This window comes from Hippopotamus amphibius, chromosome 2 (genome assembly GCF_030028045.1).
Source record: "Hippopotamus amphibius kiboko isolate mHipAmp2 chromosome 2, mHipAmp2.hap2, whole genome shotgun sequence".
In the NCBI taxonomy this organism is placed as follows: domain Eukaryota; kingdom Metazoa; phylum Chordata; class Mammalia; order Artiodactyla; family Hippopotamidae; genus Hippopotamus; species Hippopotamus amphibius.
Window position 1 is genome coordinate 114,336,825 of NC_080187.1, and position 21,915 is coordinate 114,358,739.

At 39.0% G+C, this 21,915-nt stretch overlaps 1 protein-coding gene across 1 annotated transcript in view; it reads left to right on the forward strand.

Annotated features, from left to right (window-relative positions):
• Positions 1–812: 812 nt before the first annotated feature.
• LOC130844422 (rho GTPase-activating protein 20-like) overlaps positions 813–21,915 on the forward strand; it is a 36,358-nt gene continuing 15,255 nt past the window's right edge. The window contains exons 1-6 of the mRNA XM_057720673.1: positions 813–877; positions 1,834–2,001; positions 6,329–6,478; positions 8,894–8,935; positions 9,568–9,652; positions 20,422–20,499. Of these exons, the coding sequence (XP_057576656.1) occupies positions 813–877; positions 1,834–2,001; positions 6,329–6,478; positions 8,894–8,935; positions 9,568–9,652; positions 20,422–20,499 (588 nt within the window). The remainder of the gene's footprint in view (positions 878–1,833; positions 2,002–6,328; positions 6,479–8,893; positions 8,936–9,567; positions 9,653–20,421; positions 20,500–21,915) is intronic.

Here is a 21,915-nt window from a genome sequence, read left to right on the forward strand (position 1 = left end):
AAAGATACAACTACCATACAACCAGACATTTGCACTCCTGGGCATTTAGCCTAGAGAAAGGGAAACCTATGTTGACACAAAAATGTGTACACAAGTTTTTGTTGCGGCTTTATTTGTAACAGGCCAAAACTGAAGACAACCCAGTTGGTTAAGCAAACTGTGATACATCATTATCCTGGACTACTACCAAGAGTTACAAAGAAACGAACTATTATACCTGCAACAATCTGGATGAATCTCCAGTTATGCTGAGTGGACAAGAGCAAATCCCAAAATGTTACATACTGTGTGATCCCATTGGTATAACATTCTTGAAAATGGCAAAAAGTAAAGAAATGGAGAAAGATTAGTGGTTGCCAGGGATTAAAGAGGTGGTAAAAGTTGGAGGGAGTCTACATAGCTGTAGAAGGGTAATTTAAAGGATTGCGGAGGTGATGGAAATGTGCTGTATCTTCACTGTTTCAATGTTAATATCCTAGTTATGATATTGTATTATAGCTTAGAGACATGTTACCATTGGGAGAAACTGAGTAAAAGGTTATAGACTCTGTATGATTTCCTATAGCTACATGGGAATCTACAGTTATTTCAAAATAAAAAGAGGAATTTTAAAATATGAAAAGGTGGAAGCAAAGTCAGCGAAACAAGTATGGCGTTTGTCAGTTATAGCATAAGCCTCAAAACTCTGACATCATAATGGCCAGTGATCTTGACTACTACAGAATCCTGAGCTTTCGTGGATTTGTCCACAGTACTCTGCCAAGTGCTGTAGACATACTCTGGTTTCAGTGCCAAGAATTGGAGAAAAAACGATGTTCGCGTCAATCAGAAAGCACTTTGAGCTTTTTGGTGGTCAGTCAAGGTTTCGCCGCCTCAGGTAGTCTTTTAATATACTATTTTTGATCATCAAAACAGATGGTGGTCACAGGAAGTGTTTTGTTTTATTTCCTCAAAGGCATATGAACTAATTTTTAACTTCAGCACTGGTTTCATGAAGAGCTACTGGTGTTCATAGGATTCAGTGCTGCTGAACACAAGTGAGCAGCTTTACATTCCTGGGGTGGAGTGGGGAGTAGGAGACACTTTTTTGGCTCCACGGGGGAGAACTTTCTGTAGATCTATGAACATGTCTGTTCTATTTATCAAAGAGTATTTTCTGTTCAACTTAGTTGTTTTACCTATCATGACCTGAGAGTTATGTTAGAGTGTAGTCATAACTCAACCAAATAATAGCTAAGCACTACCATACTTAGAAACTTTTTGATGTTTCCAGCATTATTTGCTGATCTTTGAGAATTTTCCCCCAAATTTGAATACTTAGATAAGATTGGGGTCAATCTTCCAGAATCCTCAGTTATCTACATTTTTATGTTCACGTGAAACTGAATTGTAATTACTTCTTTGCAAATCTCCATATCGTTTTATTTTATCTATATGAGGCCACAAATTGTCCTATTTTGGGTGGTTGTTGTTGGTGTGTTGGTGGTGGTGGTTTTTACCTTCTTGTCCTACTCTCTACCTTTGGCCTCTTGGTTCTCCTCTTCCTAACAGTTCCTGACCAGCTTTGCTGCTTTCTTCTTTTCCCCACCTTTAAGAGTCCACATGCCCCAGGGTTTTGTTCCTGAAACTGTTCTCTGTCCATATCAACTCCCTAGGTGACCTCATTTCTTTCAGTAACTTTCTATAACTTACTGACTCCTGAGTTTGAGCTATGAAGCCCTGTTTGGGAGATTGAGTCTAATTTTTAGAGGTGTGTCGAGCTTGACATTTAACATGAACTCCATCACACATCTGACCAGCGACTAGCTGTTCTATGGTGTTTGTGTTTTGCAGGAGAAGCCCTTCCGTTGAGGTGGACACCCACAGCCAAAATACTACATCCTCTGAGGGAGCCAATCATACCCTGCTGATCCACAGCCCCGTAGAACTCAAAAGAGGCTGGAGGAGGCAGAAGCAGCACCTCTTCTTATACAGCGATGTGTTGCTTATATCTAATACCAAGTGCGTATACATGGCATGCTCTCCCGAGGATCATAAAATTGCACATTCGCTAACCCTTATTGTAGGAAAATATGACAGTGTCTCTCTTGCCTGGGGCTTGCAGACAGATGATAAAAATAAGAGGGGGAAATTACAGATTGTGATGAGTGCTTCTGATACAAGGGAGATAGGGTACCGTGTAGAAGATGGGACCATCTTAGAGAGGGGTTGTGCAGGAGAACCTCTCAAGGCGGCAGCCTCTAAACTGGACCTGCGGGGTGAGCAGCAGCCACCATCCCCAGCCAAGGTGCATGAGTCTCCTAGGCGTCTAGGCCCAAGTGGGTGCGACTCAGTCCCCTGGAGGGAGGAGTTCAGGGGAGGCCAGTGTGACTGGAGCCTGAAGCAGGGGGCGTGACATTAGATGTGATATGGTAGTCAGGTCACAGAGGGTCTCCACAGGCCTGGAAGGGGTTGAAATACTATGCTGAAGGGCGTTTAACTAGGATAGGAGCCATATCTAGTATATATTTTTAGCAGAATTTTCTAACTATTGGAAGATGATGGACTTTTGGGTAAGCAAGAGTGGAAGCAGGGAGACTAGTTAGAGGAGGCAACAGTCCTGATGAACAGTAACAAAGGCTCCATCGTGGGGTTGACAGTGAAAATGAAAGATGAGGCCAGACAGATCTGGAATACATGTTGGAGACAGAACCAACTGGGTGCACTTTGCTCTCAACCCTGAATACAAATGCAACGAATACCATAGACTTGTTGGCTTAAACAACAGAAACTTATTTTCTGATAGTTCTGGAGGCTGGAGGTCCAAGATCAGGCACCAGCGTAGGGAAGTTCTAATGAGAGCTCTCTTCCTGGCTTGCAGATGACTGTCCTCTCACTGTATGTTCACATGGCATTTCCTCAGTGCATGGATGCGGGGAGAGTGGAAGAAAGCTCTCTCCCTCCTCTAACAAGCCCACCCATCCTACTGGATTAGAATCTTAGCCTTATGACCTCATAAGCCTTAATTACATCCTAAAAGCTCCATCTCCAAATATAGTCGTGTTGGCAGTGAGGGCGTCAGGGTGTGAAGGTGTTGGCAGGGAGCGGGGGGAACACAATTCTTCCATTGCAATAACTAGCAGGACTGAGTGCCGCCAACCTTGCACAAATTTTCTCCACAATTTTTAGAAAACTACCTACAAGATCATTCCCATAATACATTTAGGTATAGTCATGATCATTATTAATATGAAAGAAAAATTGTTTTTTTTTATTCCAGAAAGAAACAACAAAAAAGAAATAGCCTTCTGTGATAACAAACGTACTTCTTCCCTGTCGTGCCTCATCTTTTTAGATGGAGGACCGTGTTATGCCCTGAATCAGTCTGTTCCAATTAATAATCTGAGTTTAGCACCCAGTTTTTCCACTTGCCGTAAGAAGGGGTGGAGGGAATGAATGAAGTTTCCTTTTACCTCAGCTCACCTTCAGACTTCAGGTGAAAACTCACTCATCTTTAGACTGATGCTACAGAAATCAACACAAATGGAATAAACAGCTGATTGCTACCTATGTAGTTGGTCAGAATAAGTAAAATTTAGCTTGTATGTAATAATAAGGGGGATTAAAATGTTTATTTCTTCACAAAGAAATTATATTTCTCCAGTTGTGTGGGATGTTAATATTCAGTGAAAATTGTTTTGAGGTTTTTGTCCTTTCTTTTTCATACTACATACACTAGAAAATTCTGTTCTCAAGAATTAAACTCAGATGAAACCTTCAATATCACGTTTGATATTCATTAGAATGCTTAATAAGTTATTTTTCAAATAAAATTATTACCTCTGTTGTTTAGAACAGGATCTGCTTTGTAAATACTAAGATATTAATACTAGTAGAGGTCCATGAAGAATTTACAAATGGGAAGGGACTGTACGTAGCTCACACCGTCTTTAGACATCACTATCCTCATGTTTAGTTATTGAAGAATACAGAAACAATGAAAAATGAATTTTATTTAGGTCAAAAGATGACGATTACTATTCATTTACCAGTGAAATGACAGATACTTACAGAATACACCACAATCCCTTCTCCTAAGCATCTAAGGGGACACCCCTGTGTAAAGAGAAATCTCCCTAGACTCCTATAAATTCCACAAACCATTGGGGCTTACTCCCTGGTATAAAGGTTGAGGTAAAGGAAAGGAGAGGGGTATCCATAGTAAGGGACACACGATAGAAATGAAAACTGCAGCCCTCCTCTCCCTTCTTCTCGAGTTAGTTTACATTAGCTTTGTTCTTTCTGACTTCTACTGAGAAAATCTCACTGAGTTGTGACTGAGTGTGAAGAAACACAATGAGACCCTAGGAGAATCACTGTAGTATAAAGCTTTGTTGTGATACAGTTTAAACATTTCCAAGCTAGCATCTAGCTCTGTTGGTATAATATCATAAGATATATCATCTCACTCCACAAATAAAAGAACAATCCCATCAGAAGGCCTGGTGGCTCTGTGGGAAGAGGTGGGGCTGAGGACAGGCAAGAGGAGGAGGCTTCTTCAGGGACCTACAGGTCAACACCCATGGAGGCCAAGTGGTTACGAGCACAGGCTCATGAGTCAGGTTGTCTGAGTTCAAACCCTGTTTCTGTTGCTTTTGGCAATTCACTTAACCTCTCTGTGAGTTTCCTCCTCTGTAAAATGGGGCTAAAAAAGACTGCCTGGTGTGGTTGTTTGACAATTAAAGGAAACAGTGTTTATAAAATATTTACAACAGTGCTTGGCATATGGTAAGTGCTCAATGTTATAGGAGAGTGGAAACCATGCTCTGGACTTTTGGATAACTACTAGGTTTGGTTTCAAGGGAGTGGATAATTTTGGCACTTCATTTCACTAAGAAGAGAATTACTGAAATGACTTTTGCAAGGTCAGTGTATTGGGAAGTTTCTGCACAGTACTTTGGGTGTCAATACACATGGATATCTACATCAGAAAAAAAAACCTATAAAATCCAGCAGATATGTGTCTATCTTCCCCATTGGCCATATATTTTTAGCTTCATAATGTCTTTAGAATTACTATGTAGAAAAAGAATTTTATCTGATAATTGTGTTTCATAGAAATCTTAAAATACACAGACATAGGGTAAAACTGTTGAAATTAAGTGTAGAAAAAAGCCACCTTGAATTATAAGGTATGTTTCCATATATATATATATATATTCATAGTGCCCACTGAATCTAGATTATCCTTCAAGTGGGCTTCCTGCAAAATTATTTTCATTTCATAAATCCCACTGAAGAGTTGTAGCTTTAACTGTTCCATGAATCAGTAGAGTCACAGGGATTTCTGCACATGCGGTGTCTTTGATCTCATTCTACCTTTAGTGTTTCTACATGTGGTTCTGGCTAGTGGGGAGTTCCAGAGCAGTGTGCCCAAGTCCCCTAGGCATCTTTCATAGGACTTGTAAAGATCTAAATCCTAGGCCCACCTAAGTGTTAAATTTGTGAATTAACCAAAAGATATGGTAGTTTCCATATCAGAAGTCAAAAGAGAATCAGCAGAAACTGTCAGAAAGCAGTTTCACTGGTGACAATCACCTTCTGACTCCCCAGAGATAAATGGGAAGTATGTCTATCACTTACACATGAGACACCCTAGCCACTGGTCTGAGATTGACTGACTGATTTTTCAGTTGGGGTTCAGCCTGTATGCTAACAGTTTTTCAGTTTTAGCTATAATCAAAGAGAAAATTGTATGAACAAAATCTTAAGAAAGGAAACTTAAAATAACCTATACTAAAAAATGTTTTTAAAAATTAAGGTTGAAAATGTATTTTAAATCTCTCTAATCCCAGCTTTTATTTTGCCTGTCTCTGCTAGGAAAAAGACTGTATAATTATTTTTACAAACCATGTACCATGTATCTTTGTTCAGCCCCTCAATACTTTTTGAAGTAGGCAAGACGTGAATGTATAATAAATTATAATTACAAAGATACATATATAATATATAGTGTCATAAATAACAAATATAAGAATGAGTTAATGGTTCTCTAAAAAAAGCTCTAAAATATAAACGATGGTCCATACTCAACACTCAACATTCAGAAAATGCCTATTTCCTGCCATCGAGGAAGTGTTTTCAGGGCCTTCCTGGACCAGCCTCTGCTCAGCACACACTTTGAAAAGGTCTATCAAACTACTCGCTATGCTGTGCACACAGAGTAACAGAGATGAAGGAGACATGCTTTGCCCTGGAGCAGTGAGAACTAGCATCCTTAGCATGAACACAGCTTCTCCCATTACATTTAAGAAACAGACTAACAGAAGTGTTGTTTGGTTCTTTCCAGGTATAAAAAGAACTTGAAGGTAAAAAATGAAATACCACTGAGCACCATGTGGACTGCCAACTGTACAGACAAAGTTGGTGAAGCCAACATTGGTGCCAGGAAGTCCTTTGTCCTAGGCTGGCCCACGGTGAACTTTGTGGCCACCTTCAGGTAAGACCTACAGCTTGGTCCTGTATTTGTAAGGGTTAAAAAAGGAAAACACTGAAATCTGATCGTATATCACGCCAGTGACTCACCTTTTGACAGCCCATGACACCTGTATGCCTTGTACTTTCCCCAAAAACGGTTTTTATGTGCAAATACGTGCATATTGATCATAAATAGTGGGAACTACTGGAATAACTTCCTTTGGTTTTGACCAGCGGTTTTTCAATGGGCCACGTGAGCTTGGGAAGTTGCATCTTCATGTGTTCATGGTGTTCGTGTATCTGGAAGGAGGAGCATGAGAGCAAGACCCTAGGAACCCGCTCCAACTTCCTGCCCCCTAATCTCAAGGGAGTATCTGTGTCTTTAAATCACTAGAATATCTTTCTTGAGCAAGTACAATTACATTTGAAAAACTGACTTTATATTCCCAAATTAATTCCCTTAAAAACAGGATTTAATTAGACACATAACATTCATCATTTCATCAAATACTAGGTCGCCTAAATTGCTGTGTACAGGTAATCTTATTTGGTGTCTGCAGAGGGGTGACAGTCTAAAACAAAGGTATGATTTCATGGAGTACAGGTCAGTTTTCCAAGACGCATCCTTAGGCTGGAGTGAGGATGGGGAATGTGGACATCCTAGGTCGACACTGCTGGGTTCCCAGGGGTCACGCAACACTTATGCCTGCCCTTCGGGAACAACCACACCTCAAGTCTCATTCTTATGCACACTGAGTGCTCATCACAGGCACTCAACACTCCTCTTTCTTGTCCCCCCCGCCCCACTCCACCAAAATCTCTGGCACCATCACAAAGACAGGACAATGAAAATGTTGCCAAGTTGTTAATTTATACTCTATTCTAGAATGCAGCTGTTGACTTCAGGAAAGTTTTCAAAGCTTTTTGGGAAGAAATATGATTTGTGTCATTTTCTACATGTCTACTTTCCATGACTTACTTCTCGAAAGATTATCAGCTCCTATGGCTTAACATCTTTTCCATGTTGCAAGTGAAAGGAAGCAGTTTCAACTGGGAATATTCAAAGATTATGATAAGGGAGGGTCCAAGATTCTTGTTTTCTAGTGAGGGGGGAATGCGAAAGGCAGGTTCACACGTGTCATACTGGCTAAAAATCTGTGTAAGAACATATACGGCATGTATGACAATGCCTGGCACCTAGCGCTTTTGCCATTGGCTGTTTTGCTCTCCCGCAGACTGCCATGAGTAATTAGAAGCTGTGTCATGTACATATGTCAGTTGCGGAGATAAGTGGGCATTTCCACTTCCTGATTAAAACACGTCCTGAAATGGTGATGGAGGGGGCAGGAGCAGCGTTGCGGACAGGAAAATAAAATGTGGCAGCCCCTGGAGAACATATATATTCTGGGTATATACCCAAAGGAAATGAAAACACACATCCACACAAAAATTTATACACACATGCTCACAGAAGCATTATCCACAATAGCCAAATAAACAAGCCTAAGTGTTCATCAGCTGATGAATGTATAAACAAAATGTGGTACAGGGCCTGAGGGTGGGGGGATGGGGAGTGACTGCTTAATGGACACTGGGTTTGCTTTTGGGTGACGAAAATGCTCCAGAACCAGATAGTGGTGAGGGTTGCACAATACTGTTAATGTACTGAAGGTCACTCATGGTCAATTTTATGTTATGTGAAATTTACTACAATAAATAAAAGCTAGTAAGTGATAAGTCCACACATGAATGAGACTTAAAACATTTTCAGCTTTGGATAGTAAATGCTGCACAAACTTTAGCAGACAAACTACTACTCTTTAATAACTTAGCAGTAGGTAGACTGATCTCGATCAGAGGATCACAGTACTGAAAAACGTGTTTTCTAGAAACTAATTTAATGTATTACAATCTGCTATACGCTATACACATAAAGGAATAAAATACTGTAGGGTTTTTTCCCTAAAAAGATACTCTTGTTTCTGGGACAAGACAGTTCCATCCAAATGCCAGTTCCTAAGTATGATGTAATCTGAATAATAATGTTCTTTATACCTGAATCGCACTTCCAGCTGCAAGAACACTCTGAGGTATAATTAACCCTTCTTCAGTTCTGAAAACTGAAGCTCAGAGTGGTTAAGCGACTTGCCCGTGATGACACAACTTGCATCACACAGCTGCAATCAAGTGTTTAGATTCCAAACCAATTTCTCTTAAGATCTACTTGCGATCGCTGTAATACTGCTTGAAAAAGAGCAGAGTCCATCCATCAAAAGCCCAGTTATGAGGAAGGTACAACTTACCCATGCATACACATCGGTTAACAACTGGCTGCTGATATTTTTATCTGGAATGGCACTTGATATGTTAGTACAAGTCTTAATATGTTAGTGTAAGTATTTCATGTAATTTTTTCTCCCATTTTTTAATATTACAGTTCTTCCAAACTAAAGGAAAAATGGCACTCTTTCCTTCAAAGGTATTTTGTATACGTATCTTAAATCTTTAATCCATGATAGAAGAATACAAATCTCTTCAAGGCAGTGCCCCCAAACTTTTCTCCCTCTCTTTGGTAGGAATTGTTAGACTACCCTCTTGTGTAGATTTATCATGGCTCCTACTGCAAAATACTGTTCTCTCATTTACATGTATGTTCTGCTTATTTTTGAGGAAGTTCTGATTATCACTCTCATCTTTCCCTTTTCTCCATCCTGATGGCCGGAGCTACCATTATTCTCAAAACATATATTAAATTTCCATAAGTGCAGGTTACTGACTGTACTGAATGATTCTCAAAGCAACGGCTACTTCCTACCCTTGAACCCAGGAAGGCACTGGGCCTGCCAATCTAGGCAGGAAAGCTTTGAGGACTGGATCTGCTGCCCACATCTCACATGACAAAGGAGACCTGTTATTTTCTGGGTCATATCTTATTTTCCGGAAACATTTTTGCATATTTTCTTCCAACCCCTAATTTGATTTTGTTGAGTCTATCTATATGCTTTGAGAATAAAAAAGACTATTTAAAATGTTAGCAACACAGATTGATTTGAAAATAAGCTAATAGCTAATTTGTCTACTCTGTTTTGGGTTATTACTGAATTTTATTAGGTACATCAAGTTAGCCAAAGAGAAGGACCAGCCAAAAAGCATTCCCCTCAAAATCTTCACTGAGGACATCAAGAACTGTGCCTGTGTAAGTGTTTTTAAGATCAAACATGAAATTCCAAGTTCTTGGCTTAGCAAAATGAAACTGATAGAGATATACAGGAGAGAGCAAGAGAGAGAGAGAGAGATGGGATGGGTGGGAGGGAGGGAGAATGAAAGAGAGTGGAAAGAGAGAGGGAGTATTTAGAAAGTACTATGTGGGAACATGTATTTTCCTATAAAAATGTGTGTCTACACACACACACACACACACACACACAAGGGTGAGTCAGAAATGATCTGCACTCTGGCTGTAGAATTTAACTTTCAGAAAAGACAAATACATCATTTTTCGATGTAATCCCCTCGCTTTTCAACACACTTTGTCCATCTGTCAACAAGCTTTCGTATTCCCTCATTAAAAATGTTCAAATGCACTGCTGTCTTCACTTCTTCATCAGAAGTGAATCTGGCTCCTTCTTGATGGCTAACACTTGTGTGACCTTCCTTGAACTCCTCTATCCATTCATACACACTTCGTCACAACAAAACACTTTCTCCATACTGCGCACAAAGTCTTCGATAAATATCGGCACCGGGTACACCCTCAGAGCACAAAAAACAAATCACTGCACGCTGCTCTTCTTTTGTGCAGATCACAAGTGGGGCATCCATTTTTGCTTGCACTGCAGTTACAAATGAACTGATGTAACACGTTCACACCTCCACACCAGTGACTGGGGAGACAGTAGCCTTGAACAGAAAGCGCTGATAAGACAGTACAGCCAACAGAAGTTTTAATATAACCGGAGTGCGGATAATTTTTGACTCTCCCTCATAAAAAGTGAATCCTAGGCAATATGAAGCAAGAGGAATCCACGATAGCTACACTGTTTAAGCATGGAAAGAATACTGACCGTTAAGTTTCCATAATATTTCTCTGGATTCTTCTAATAACGACTTTAGTGGTTCACTGTAATAAAGTAATTTTCATAAGCAGGTATTTCCTATTGAAATTAAACATTTTTTCTTCTAATTGTTGCTACTTACATACATTGTGGTTTGGATTGTTTCCACAGTTTTTTTTTTTTTCCTGTGATGTTTTTATTTGGAATAATTGCAAACTTACAGAAAAGCTACAAAAATAAAAATAGTGCAAAGAATACTCCACATACCCTTGACCTAGATTCATCTATTTATGAACACTTTGTTCCATTTGCTTTATCATTTCTCCCTCCCTCTCTCTCTCTCTGTAGGTGTATGTGTCTAACTATTTTTGAGGGTCATACATACACCATGGCCCTTTATGCTTAAATACTGAGGTATCTCCTAAGAATGAGGATCTTCTCTCATATAACCACCACACAGTTATGACCTTTACTAAATTTAACATTGATGTAATACTTTAATCAACCATTCATGTTCCCATTTTGTCAGCTGACCTCAGTGCTGTCCCCTTTCCAGTACAGGATCAAGGGGATGGTGTTGCTTTTAGTCATGTCAAATGCAGAAGTCTTCTGAAAGGTCTTTCATTCTGAAGAATGTCAGGATCGAATTGAGCTGAAAGGGATGACACTCTGAAATTACCAGCATATTTCTACCTGATTTTCTTTACGCTGTTGGAGAAAAAAAAAAAGTCACACCATTAGCCCCAGTTATCTGTATATAATTTAATTGCTGAACGTGTACTGTAGTAGCCAAAACATTTACAGTGACAAGATATTCTGGGTATTTTTTATGACATTCTGTTCTGCTCTAGTTTACAGTAGCTCTAGATCACACAAAATAGTATTTGCAGACAGAAGAAGAGGTAGTTTAAGACAGTTATTTCCTGGCCAACAGCAAAAGCCATGCAAATATTCTGATCTGTTTCTGAGCACCAGATAAATGCAATGGTTGAGGGAGATGAGACTAGAGAGTTCTCCTGTAGCAAAGCCCACTCTTTATCTCTGCCAGCTTTGATTTGTGGCAGCGGGTTACACTCAGAATTTTTCACAGAAAATCAACTTGAAATTTTAAAAAATCAACTTTATATATAATTTACACAAAATAAACATTTCTGATGTTTTTCATTCCTGAAGATCCAAGTTTCCCTCTGGTACTACCTCATTTCATCCTGAGGAAACTGTCCTTAGCTTTTCTTGTACAGATCTGGTGCTAACAGATTTTCTTAGTTTCTTTTATCTAAAAATGTCTTTACTTTGGGAGACTTCCCTGGCAGCCAAGTGGTTAAGACGTTGCCTTCCAATGCAAGGGGTGCAGGTTCAATCCCTGGTCAGGGAGATAAGATCCCACGTGCCTCAGGGTCAAAAAAAAAAAACAAAAAACATAAGACAGAAGCAATATCATAATAAAGTCAATAAAGACTTTTTAAAAAGTCTATCTCACCTTAACTCTTTTTTTTTTTTTTTTTTAATTATTTTATTTTATTTTTTTGGGGGGTACACCAGGTTCAATCAACTGTTTTTATACACATATCCCCATATTCCCTCCCTTCCTTGACGCCCCCACCTCGATTCCCCCCCACCCTCCCTGCCCCAGTCCTCTAAGGCATCTTCCATCCTCGAGTTGGACTCCCTTTGTTATACAACAACTTCCCACTGACTATTTTACAGTTGGTAGTATATATATGTCTGTACTACTCTCCCGCTTCTTCTCAGTTTCCCCTTCACCCCCTGCCCCCTCCCATACCTCGAGTTCTCCAGTCCATTCCCTGTATCTGCTTCCCTGTTCTTGTCACTGAGTTCATCAGTACCATTTTTAGATTCCGTATATGTGAGTTAGCATGCAATATTTGTCTTTCTCTTTCTGACTTACTTCACTCTGTATGACAGATTGTAGTTCTATCCACCTCATTACATATAGCTCCATCTCATCCCTTTTTATAGCTGAGTAATATTCCATTGTATATATATGCCACATCTTCTGTATCCATTCATTTGTTGATGGGCATTTAGGTTGCTTCCATGTCCTGGCTATTGTAAATAGTGCTGCAATAAACATTATGGTACAAGTTTCTTTTGGGATTATGGTTTTCTTTGGGTATATGCCCAGGAGTGGGATGACTGGATCATATGGTAGTTCTATTTGTAGTTTTTTAAGGAACCTCCAAATTGTTTTCCATAGTGGCTGTACCAACTTACAGTCCCACCAACAGTGCAGGAGACTTCCCTTTTCTCCACACCCTCTCCAACATTTGTTGTTTCCAGACTTTGTGATGATGGCCATTCTGATTGGTGTGAGGTGATACCTCATTGTGGCTTTGACTTGCATTTCTCTGATGATGAGTGATGTTGAGCATCTTTTCATGTGTTTGTTGGCCATCTGTATGTCTTCTTTGGAGAAATGTCTATTTAGGTCTTCTGCCCATTTGTGGATTGGGTTATTTGCTTTTTTGGTATGAAGCTGCATGAGCTGCTTGTATATTTTGGAGGTTAATCCTTTGTCCGTTGTTTCATAGGCAATTATTTTTTCCCATTCTGAAGGTTGCCTTTTAGTCTTGTTTATGGTTTCCTTTGCTGTGCAAAAGCTTTTAAGTTTCATGAGGTCCCATTCGTTTATTCTTGATTTTATTTCCATGATTCTAGGAGGTGGGTCAAAAAGGATGTTGCTTTGATGTATGTCAAAGAGTGTTCTGCCTATGTTTTCCTCTAGGAGTTTGATAGTGTCTGGCCTTATATGTAGGTCTTTAATCCATTTGGAGTTTATTTTTGTGTATGGTGTTAGGAAGTGTTCTAATTTCATTCTTTTACATGTTGCTGTCCAATTTTCCCAGCACCACTTATTGAAGAGGCTGTCTTTTTTCCATTGTATACTCGTGCCTCCTTTGTCAAAGATAAGGTGCCCATATGTGTTTGGGCTTACTTCTGAGTTCTCTATTCTGTTCCATTGATCTTCCTTTCTATTTTTGTGCCAGTACCATACTGTCTTGATCACTATGGCCTTGTAGTATAGTTTGAAGTCAGGAAGCCTGATTCCACCAACTCCATTTTTCCTTCTCAAGATTGCTTTGGCTATTCGGGGTCTTTTGCGTTTCCATACAAATCGTAAGATTTCTTGCTCTAGTTCTGTGAAAAATGCCATTGGTAATCTGATTGGGATTGCATTAAATCTGTAAATTGCTTTGGGTAGTACAGTCATTTTCACGATGTTGATTCTTCCAATCCAGGAACATGGTATATCCCTCCATCTGTTTATGTCATCTTTGATTTCTTTCATCAGTGTCTTAAAGTTTTCTGCATACAGATCTTTTGCCTCCTTAGGCAGGTTTATTCCTAGGTATTTTATTCTTTTGGTTGCAATGGTGAATGGGAGAGTTTCCTTAATTTCTCTTTCTGCTCTTCCGTTGTTCGTGTATAGGAATGCAAGAGATTTCTGTGCATTAATTTTGTATCCTGCTACTTTACTAAACTCATCAATGAGTGCTAGCAGTTTTCTGGTAGAGTCTTTAGGGTTTTCTATATATAGTATCATGTCATCTGCAAAGAGTGATAATTTTACTTCTTCTTTTCCAATTTGGATTCCTTTAATTTCTTTTTCTTCTCTGATTGCTGTGGCTAACACTTCCAAAACTATGTTGAATAACAGTGGTGAGAGTGGACACCCTTGTCTTGTTCCTGTTCTTAGAGGGAATTCTTCCAGTTTTTCTCCATTGAGAACAATGTTGGCTTTTGGTTTGTCATATATGGCTTTTATGATGTTGAGGTAATTTCCTTCTATGCCCATTTTCTGGAGAGCTTTTATCATCAATGGATGTTGAACTTTGTAAAAGGCTTTTTCTGCATCTATTGAAATGATCATATGGTTTTTATCCTTCAATTTGTTGATATGATGTATCACGTTGATTGATTTGCGTATATTGAAGAATCCTTGCATCCCAGGGATAAACCCCACTTGATCGTGGTGTATGATTTTTTTAATGTGCTGTTGCAGTCTGTTAGCTAGTATTTTGTTGAGGATTTTTGCATCTATATTCATCAGTGATATTGGTCTGTAGTTTTCTTTTTTTGTGACATCTTTGCCTGGTTTTGGTATCAGGGTGATGGTAGCCTCATAGAATGAGTTTGGGAGTGCTCCGCCTTCTGCAATATTTTGGAAGAGTTTGAGAAGGATAGGTGTTAACTCTTCTCGAAATGTTTGATAGAATTCACCTGTGAATCCATCTGGTCCTGGGCTTTTGTGTGTTGGGAGATTTTTAATCACTGCCTCAATTTCTGTACTTGTGATTGGTCTGTTCATGGTTTCTATTTCTTCCTGGTTCAGTCTTGGAAGATTGTATTTTTCTAAGAATGTATCCATTTCTTCCAGGTTATCCAATTGATTGGCATATAGTTGCTTGTAGTAGTCTCTCATGATGTTTTGTATTTCTGAGGTGTCCGTTGTTATTTCTCCTTTTTCATTTCTAATTCTGTTGATTTGCATCTTCTCTCTTTTTTTCTTGATGAGTCTGGCTAATGGTTTATCAATTTTGTTAATCTTCTCAAAGAACCAGCTTTTAGTTTTATTTATTTTTCTTATGGTTTCTTTCCTTTCTTTTTCATTTATTTCTGCTCTGATCTTTACGATTTCTTTCCTTCTGCTCATTTTGGGGTTTCTTTGTTCTTCTTTCTCTAGTTGTTTGAGGTGTAAGGTTAGGTTGTTTATTCGATCATTTTCTTGTTTCTTAAGGTAGGACTGTATTGCTATAAACTTCCCTCTTAGAACTGCTTTTGCTGCATCCCATAGGTTTTGGGTTGTTGTGTTTTCGTTGTCATTTGTTTCTAGATACTTTTTGATTTCCTCTTTGATTTCTGTAGTGATTCCTTGGTTGTTTAATAGTGAATTGTTTAGCCTCCATGTGTTTGTATTTTTTGCAGTTTTTTTCCTGTAATTGATATCTAGTCTCATGGCATTGTGGTCTGAGAAGATGCTTGATATGATTTCAATTTTCTTGAATTTGCTGAGGTTTGATTTGTGACCCAAGATGTGATCTATCCTGGAAAATGTTCCGTGTGCACTTGAGAAGAAAGTGTAGTCTGTCGTTTTTGGATGGAATGTCCTATAAATATCCATTAAGTCGAGATGGTCTAATGTGTCATTTAAAGCTTGTGTGTCTTTATTTATTTTCTGTTTGGATGATCTGTCCATTGATGTAAGTGGGGTGTTCAAGTCTCCCACTATAATTGTGTTACTGTCGATGTCCCCTTTTATAGCTGTTAGCATTTGCCTTATGTATTGAGGTGCTCCTATATTGGGGGCATAGATATTTACCATTGTGATATGTTCTTCTTGGATGGATCCCTTGATCATTATGTAGTGCCCTTCCTTGTCTCTTTTAATAGTCTTTACTTTCAAGTCTAATTTGTCTGATATGAGTATTGCTACTCCAGCTTTCTTTCGACTTCCATTTGCATGGAATATCTTTTTCCATCCCTTCACTTTCAGTCTATATGTATCCCTTGGTCTGAAGTGGGTTTCTTGTAGGCAGCATATAGAAGGGTCTTGTTTTTGTATCCATTCAGCCAGTCTGTGTCTTTTGGTTGGAGCATTTAATCCATTTACATTTAAAGTGATTATTGACATGTGTGTTCCAATTACCATTTTCTTAATTGTTTTGGGTTTGTATTTGTAGGTGTTTTCCTTTTCTTGTGTTTCCTACTTAGAGAAGTTCCTTTAGCACTTGTTGTAAGGCTGGTTTGGTGGTGCTGAATTCTCTTAACTTTTGCTTGTCTGGAAAGCTTTTGATTTCTCCCTCAAATCTGAATGAGATTCTTGCTGGGTAGAGTATTCTTGGCTGTAGGTTTCTCTCTTTCAGGACTTTCAGTATATCCTGCCATTCCCTTCTGGCCTGCAGAGTTTCTGTAGAAAGGTCAGCTGTTATCCTGATGGGTTTTCCCTTATATGTTGTTTGTTGCTTTTCTCTTGCTGCTTTTAATATTTTTTCTTTGTGTTGAATTGTCGTTAGTTTGATTAATATGTGTCTTGGTGTATTTCTCCTTGGGTTTATTCTGTATGGGACTCTCTGTGCTTCTTGGACTTGGTTCATTATTTCCTTTCCCATGTTGGGGAAGTTTTCCACTAGAACCTCTTCAAATATTTTCACAGACCCTTTCTTGTTTTCTTCTTCTTCTGGGATGCCTATAATTCGAATGTTGGTACGTTTAAGGTTATCACTGAGGTCTCTGAGGCTGTCTTCTAGTCTTTTTATTTTTTTATCTTTTTCCTGCTCTGTGGCGTTTATTTCTTCCATTCTATCTTCCAACTCACTTATTCGTTCTTCTGCCTCAGTCATTCTGCTGGTTAGAGCATCTAGAGTATTTTTAATTTCAGTTATTTTGTTATCCATTGCTGTTTGTTTTTCTGAGTTCTTATGAACTGTTTCTTGTACTTTCTCTAATTTGTTATCGAGATTTTGTATCATTTTTACTATCATTACTCTAAATTCTTTTTCAGGCATTTTTCCTATTTCCTCCTCATTTATTTGGTCTTGTGGGTTTTTTTCCTGCTCCTTTGCCTGCATGGTGTTTCTTTGTTTCCTCATGGTTGTCCAAGCTTTTGGGGTTGCTTGTCCTGGTGATAGAGGTGTTTATAGAAGACTGTCCAAGCCTCAGACTAATGTCCAAGTATTGGATTAGACGAATATTCAGTCTAGGAAACACATACATGTATAAGACACACAATTATTGAATCCGTTAGGACATAAGGCTCTAGAAAGAGCTGACAGAACCCCAGTGTGCTATCAGATATTCAGAGAGAAACCCAGCAGAAATTGACAACTGAAACAGAACAAATCAGAGACAAAAGCAAAAGCAAACAAACAACAAATAACACCCTACACATACAAACATCAATCCAGGGAGATTTTGTAAGCTAGGATCAAATATAGAAATGAGCTGGAGTACCACCAGAGAGAATGGAGATTCTCAGAATGTAATTAGACAACTGTACTAAGAACTAAGATAAAGACAAAAGCCTAATATTAATACCAAGGCAGTGCATCATCTGGAGAATAGAGCAAGGAGTCTGAGCAGACCGATAGTGTTGCTTATAAGTATGTTAAGATAAAATACACTTAAAATGGCTGGAAGAAAGGGGAACAGAAGAGCGTAATGTGGTTGGAAATATGCAAAGAAAAAGAAAGGAATAGAAGTGTATAAAAGAAAGGGATGAAAGGAAAGTATGAAAGATATTTTGTCCGTACTACCAAAAACTTAGCTAGATATAGAAGTATTTTAAAAGGCAAAAAAAAAAAAAAGAGTAAAAAATATCCTTATAAAATTATGTTGTAAAACTTGTAGATCCCTTAGGGCTAAGATAGTATTTAATAAATCAAAAAAAAAAAAAAAAAAAAAAAAAGAAAAAAAAAAAAAAGAGAAAGGAAAAAAAAAAAAAAAAATCCAGAACTGATCCCAGAATGGACCAGTTCAATAGGTATTGATACTACTATTTCTGTTTCCTTAGCGTCTCAGCTGTAAGTGTCCTTTTCCTTGCCTTGGGTTTTTTTTTTTTGCGTTATTCTGTGACCAGCAGAGGTTCCTTTATTGTTCGTCTGTAAGCCTCGGTGTGTGGGGAGGGAGAGGGTGCAATAGTGGCTCCTTCTCCTGGGAGGGAGTGAGCAGTGGCGCACTGTTGCTTCAGTCAGGCTTGGAGGTGCCTGTTGCAGAGGGCGCTGGTGGCTCAGGCGTACACAGAAAGTCTTAGAGTTGGGCCTCTCTCGGGGTTTTTTCTTTTTGATGCTGGTTTTTTTTTTTTTTTTTTTCTCTCGGCAGCCTCCCTGCTGCTGGCGTTGCAAGGAGTTTTAATCTAGCCCCGCCCGAGCGCCTGAGGGTGCTTGTTATCCCTGAGCGCCTTATGTGGCCCCGCAGGGCGTCTCTCCGCTGCCTGTTGCAGAGGCGCAGAAAGAGAGAGAGAGGCTATGCGCGCGGCTCCTCCCCCCCGCCCGGGAGCCTGCAGCCTCCAGCCGCCATCATGGCCGGGCAGCTCTCAGGGATCGGCACTCCTCTCCGCGGACCTCCTCCCTCCTGTCCTCTCGGTCCGTCACCCTACCGGCAACAATGTTTCTCCCCCGAACCAGCTCTCCGGTTCCCACGCTCCCGCTCCTGGTCCCTCCGTTCAGCCGCGGATCGATGTCTCGGTCCGGGAACGCTGAGCTGCGCTGCGGACCCTCCGTATGTTTCTCACTCCCTCCCGTCTGCCACAGCTCCGCCGCTTCACCCTCTTTGAGCCCTCGTAGATGCCTCCCTACCGGCTATGTCAGGTTCTCCGCAGCCCTTTCTGGTGTCCGAGGCCGTCTGCTGGTGTTCAGCTGGTTCTCTGTGGGAATGACTGCGTCCTTCCGTGCATTCCCAATGCATCTGTGGAGAGGGATGCACTCCACATCTCTCTACTTCGCCGCCATCTTTTTCTCTCCTCACCTTAACTCTTGAAGGCTATTTTTGCTGGCTATAGAATTTTGTTTGCAAATGTTTTCCTTTCAGCACTTTAAGGATGTTCCATTGTCTTTTAGTCTCTGTGTTTTCTGATGAGTATTCTGTGCTCAAACATTAATCCCCTGTATGTGATTTGTCATTTTTCTTTGGCTGCTTTCAAGATTTTTTTCTTTATTTTTCGTTTTTAGCAGCGTGGCGATGAAGTTTCAAAGCATGGTCTTTTTTGAATCTGCCTGTTTAGCATTTTCTGAACTTCTTGAATTTGTAAATTTATGTCTTTCACCAAGTTTGCAAAATTTTAATCATTATTACCTCATATTAATTTTCTATAAATTGTCTTCCTATTTTTTTGGAGCAGTTTCTTAATGTGATGTGTGGTAGAGCTATTATAAATACCCTATTCACTGGCAGAGTTTGGAATGGAACTGGAATCTTTAAAATTTTCAATGTCATTTCCTAGATTCATTGATTTTATTTAATTGACTCAACAGATTTCTTTTTTTAATTAATTAATTTATTTATTTATTTTTGGCTGCATTGGGTCTTTGTTGCTGTGCACGAGGGCGTTCTCTAGTTGCAGCGAGAGGAGACTACTCTTCATTGCAGTGCGCAGGCTTCTCATTGCGGTGGCTTCTCTTGCTGCAGAGCACAGGCTCTAGGCGCGCAGGCTTCAGTAGCTGTGGCACACGGGTGGAGCAGTTGTCACTTTCGGGCTCGAGAGCGCAGCCTCAGTAGTTGTGGCACACGGGCTTGGTTGCTCCTCGGAATGAGGGATCTTCCCTGACCAGGGATCGAACCTGCGTCCCCTGCATTGTCAGCTGGATTCTTAACCACTGTGCCACCAGGGAAGTCCTCAACAGATTTCAATCATGAAAATCTTAGTACCCATGATACCTGACACAGAGAAAGTACTCACTAAATAGTAGTTTTTTTAGAAATATATTTTACAGCCAGCTCTTATTCTAATTTTACTAATTTACTTTACTATGTAATTGCAAAGCAATAAAACCATACTATAAAAACACAACTCAGGAAGAGAGAAGAGGGTCCAGATCCTTCTTTTTAAACTATCCTTCCTCTATTATAGACACAGCCTTAAGGTGCTGAAGACCAGCCCATGTGCCCTCTCAGAATTCTGTCTTTCTCTTTCTTACTTAAGCTTCTATATTTTGTGTGCCACAAATCCTTTAAGAGAAATATCTGTTTTACTGAAATGCTTTCTCCTAGCTAGCTTCATGTTATATAAAGAAATGGAAATCAACTATAATTAGGGGTTTGTGTTCTACATGCGCTTTACATTGTCATTACCTGAAAACAAGCTTTGCCTTTAGAATATGGATAATAATTTGACAATAGTTATTTACTCACCTGTTTAAAACTTATTTATAGCAATTTTTCTTGCTTCTTGCAGTCTGTAACTATAACAGTAACAAATTCAGACACAGTGAATGATGTTATCAACATGTCACTTTCAAAGCTAGGAATAACTGTAAGTACCTGAAAGTTATTTTTAGTTAAAAACCAACTTTGATTTTTGAGATTCATGTGTGTGTGTGTGTGTGTGTGTGTGTGTGTGTAATGTACCTACCATCATAAGACAGCTGATTATTACAGATATGTAAGTCATATTTTGTCCCCTAAATTTAGAAGTTGAAGGCAGCAAAGCTATATTATTAGCCTATGCATGTTATTCTTGTATTCTCATTTTAAATTTTGTGTGAGTTGAAAGTCACAGCATAATGAAATCGGGCTATAATTTTAGAGTGCTAATGAAAACATGTGCTTTTTATTGTCTATATTATATATATAGACAATAAAATATTATAAGATTCTAAACATCTCCTCCTCTCTAGGACTGTTCTTTCTGTATCTTCATTCCTGATTCCTCTAGTCCCATCCCTATTTATCCTGATTGCCACCTGAGGACTCAATCTCAGCATCAGAAATCCTAAATGATACGTTTTGTTGTAAATTTGACATAAAGACCACCTGGCTAGACACTACATCCCCTTGATGCAGGTCCTGAGAACTAGATGGCTAATGCCACCTGTGAACTGGTAAAGAAGATAAGTTCTGAGTAAGACCATGGATCTGGGGGCATCTGTGTACACATCACTTTCATCTTGTTTTGCTTTCAAGTGTCTGTTCCTTTTTTTTTTTTTTTGATATTTTGATTATTTTATTTGTTAAAGCTCTTTATTGGAATATAATTGCTTTACACTCTTGTACCAGTTTTTGAGGTACACCAAAGTCAACCAGCTGTATTTATACACATATCCCCATATTCCCTCCCTCCCGCAACTCCCTCTCCTTTATGTTTGGATAGGACTGTTATGGCTTGTAAGAATTTTTTGGTGAAAGAGATGGCTATGGGGATGAGGGTGCATAGGGGAAAAGAGAGGGAGAGGGACATTCAGATGGACAGAATTGAAAAAAGCACTTGTAAAGCACGGCTCCTTATATAAAATTTATATATACAAATATGAATATATATTTATATATATATATATACATAAATGCGAAAATGTCTTGCTATTGTGAAATGACATAATTAAAATGTTTGTATTTAAGTTTTGTCTGACTCAGTGGTGTAATAAAGCCCCTTAAAAACTCAGGGCAGCCAGAATTTGATATAAGAAAGCGTTGATTCTGTAAAAATGGAATTTAATAATACATTATAAATAAAATTGAATTTATATGCACTGGGTGAAGTACCCCTCTGCATTGATTTCTAACCTATTTGATATGTATGTCCTGAATAAGAATTAAATCTTACAAGAGAGTGGTTTTAGGGATAAGGCTGGGGAGACTCATTAATGTTACAGCTCATTTTATTTCATTTTTGTAATTTTCCTTTGCTTAAAGTGATCAATCTCACTAGACAAGAAAAAATTTCTATTTTAAT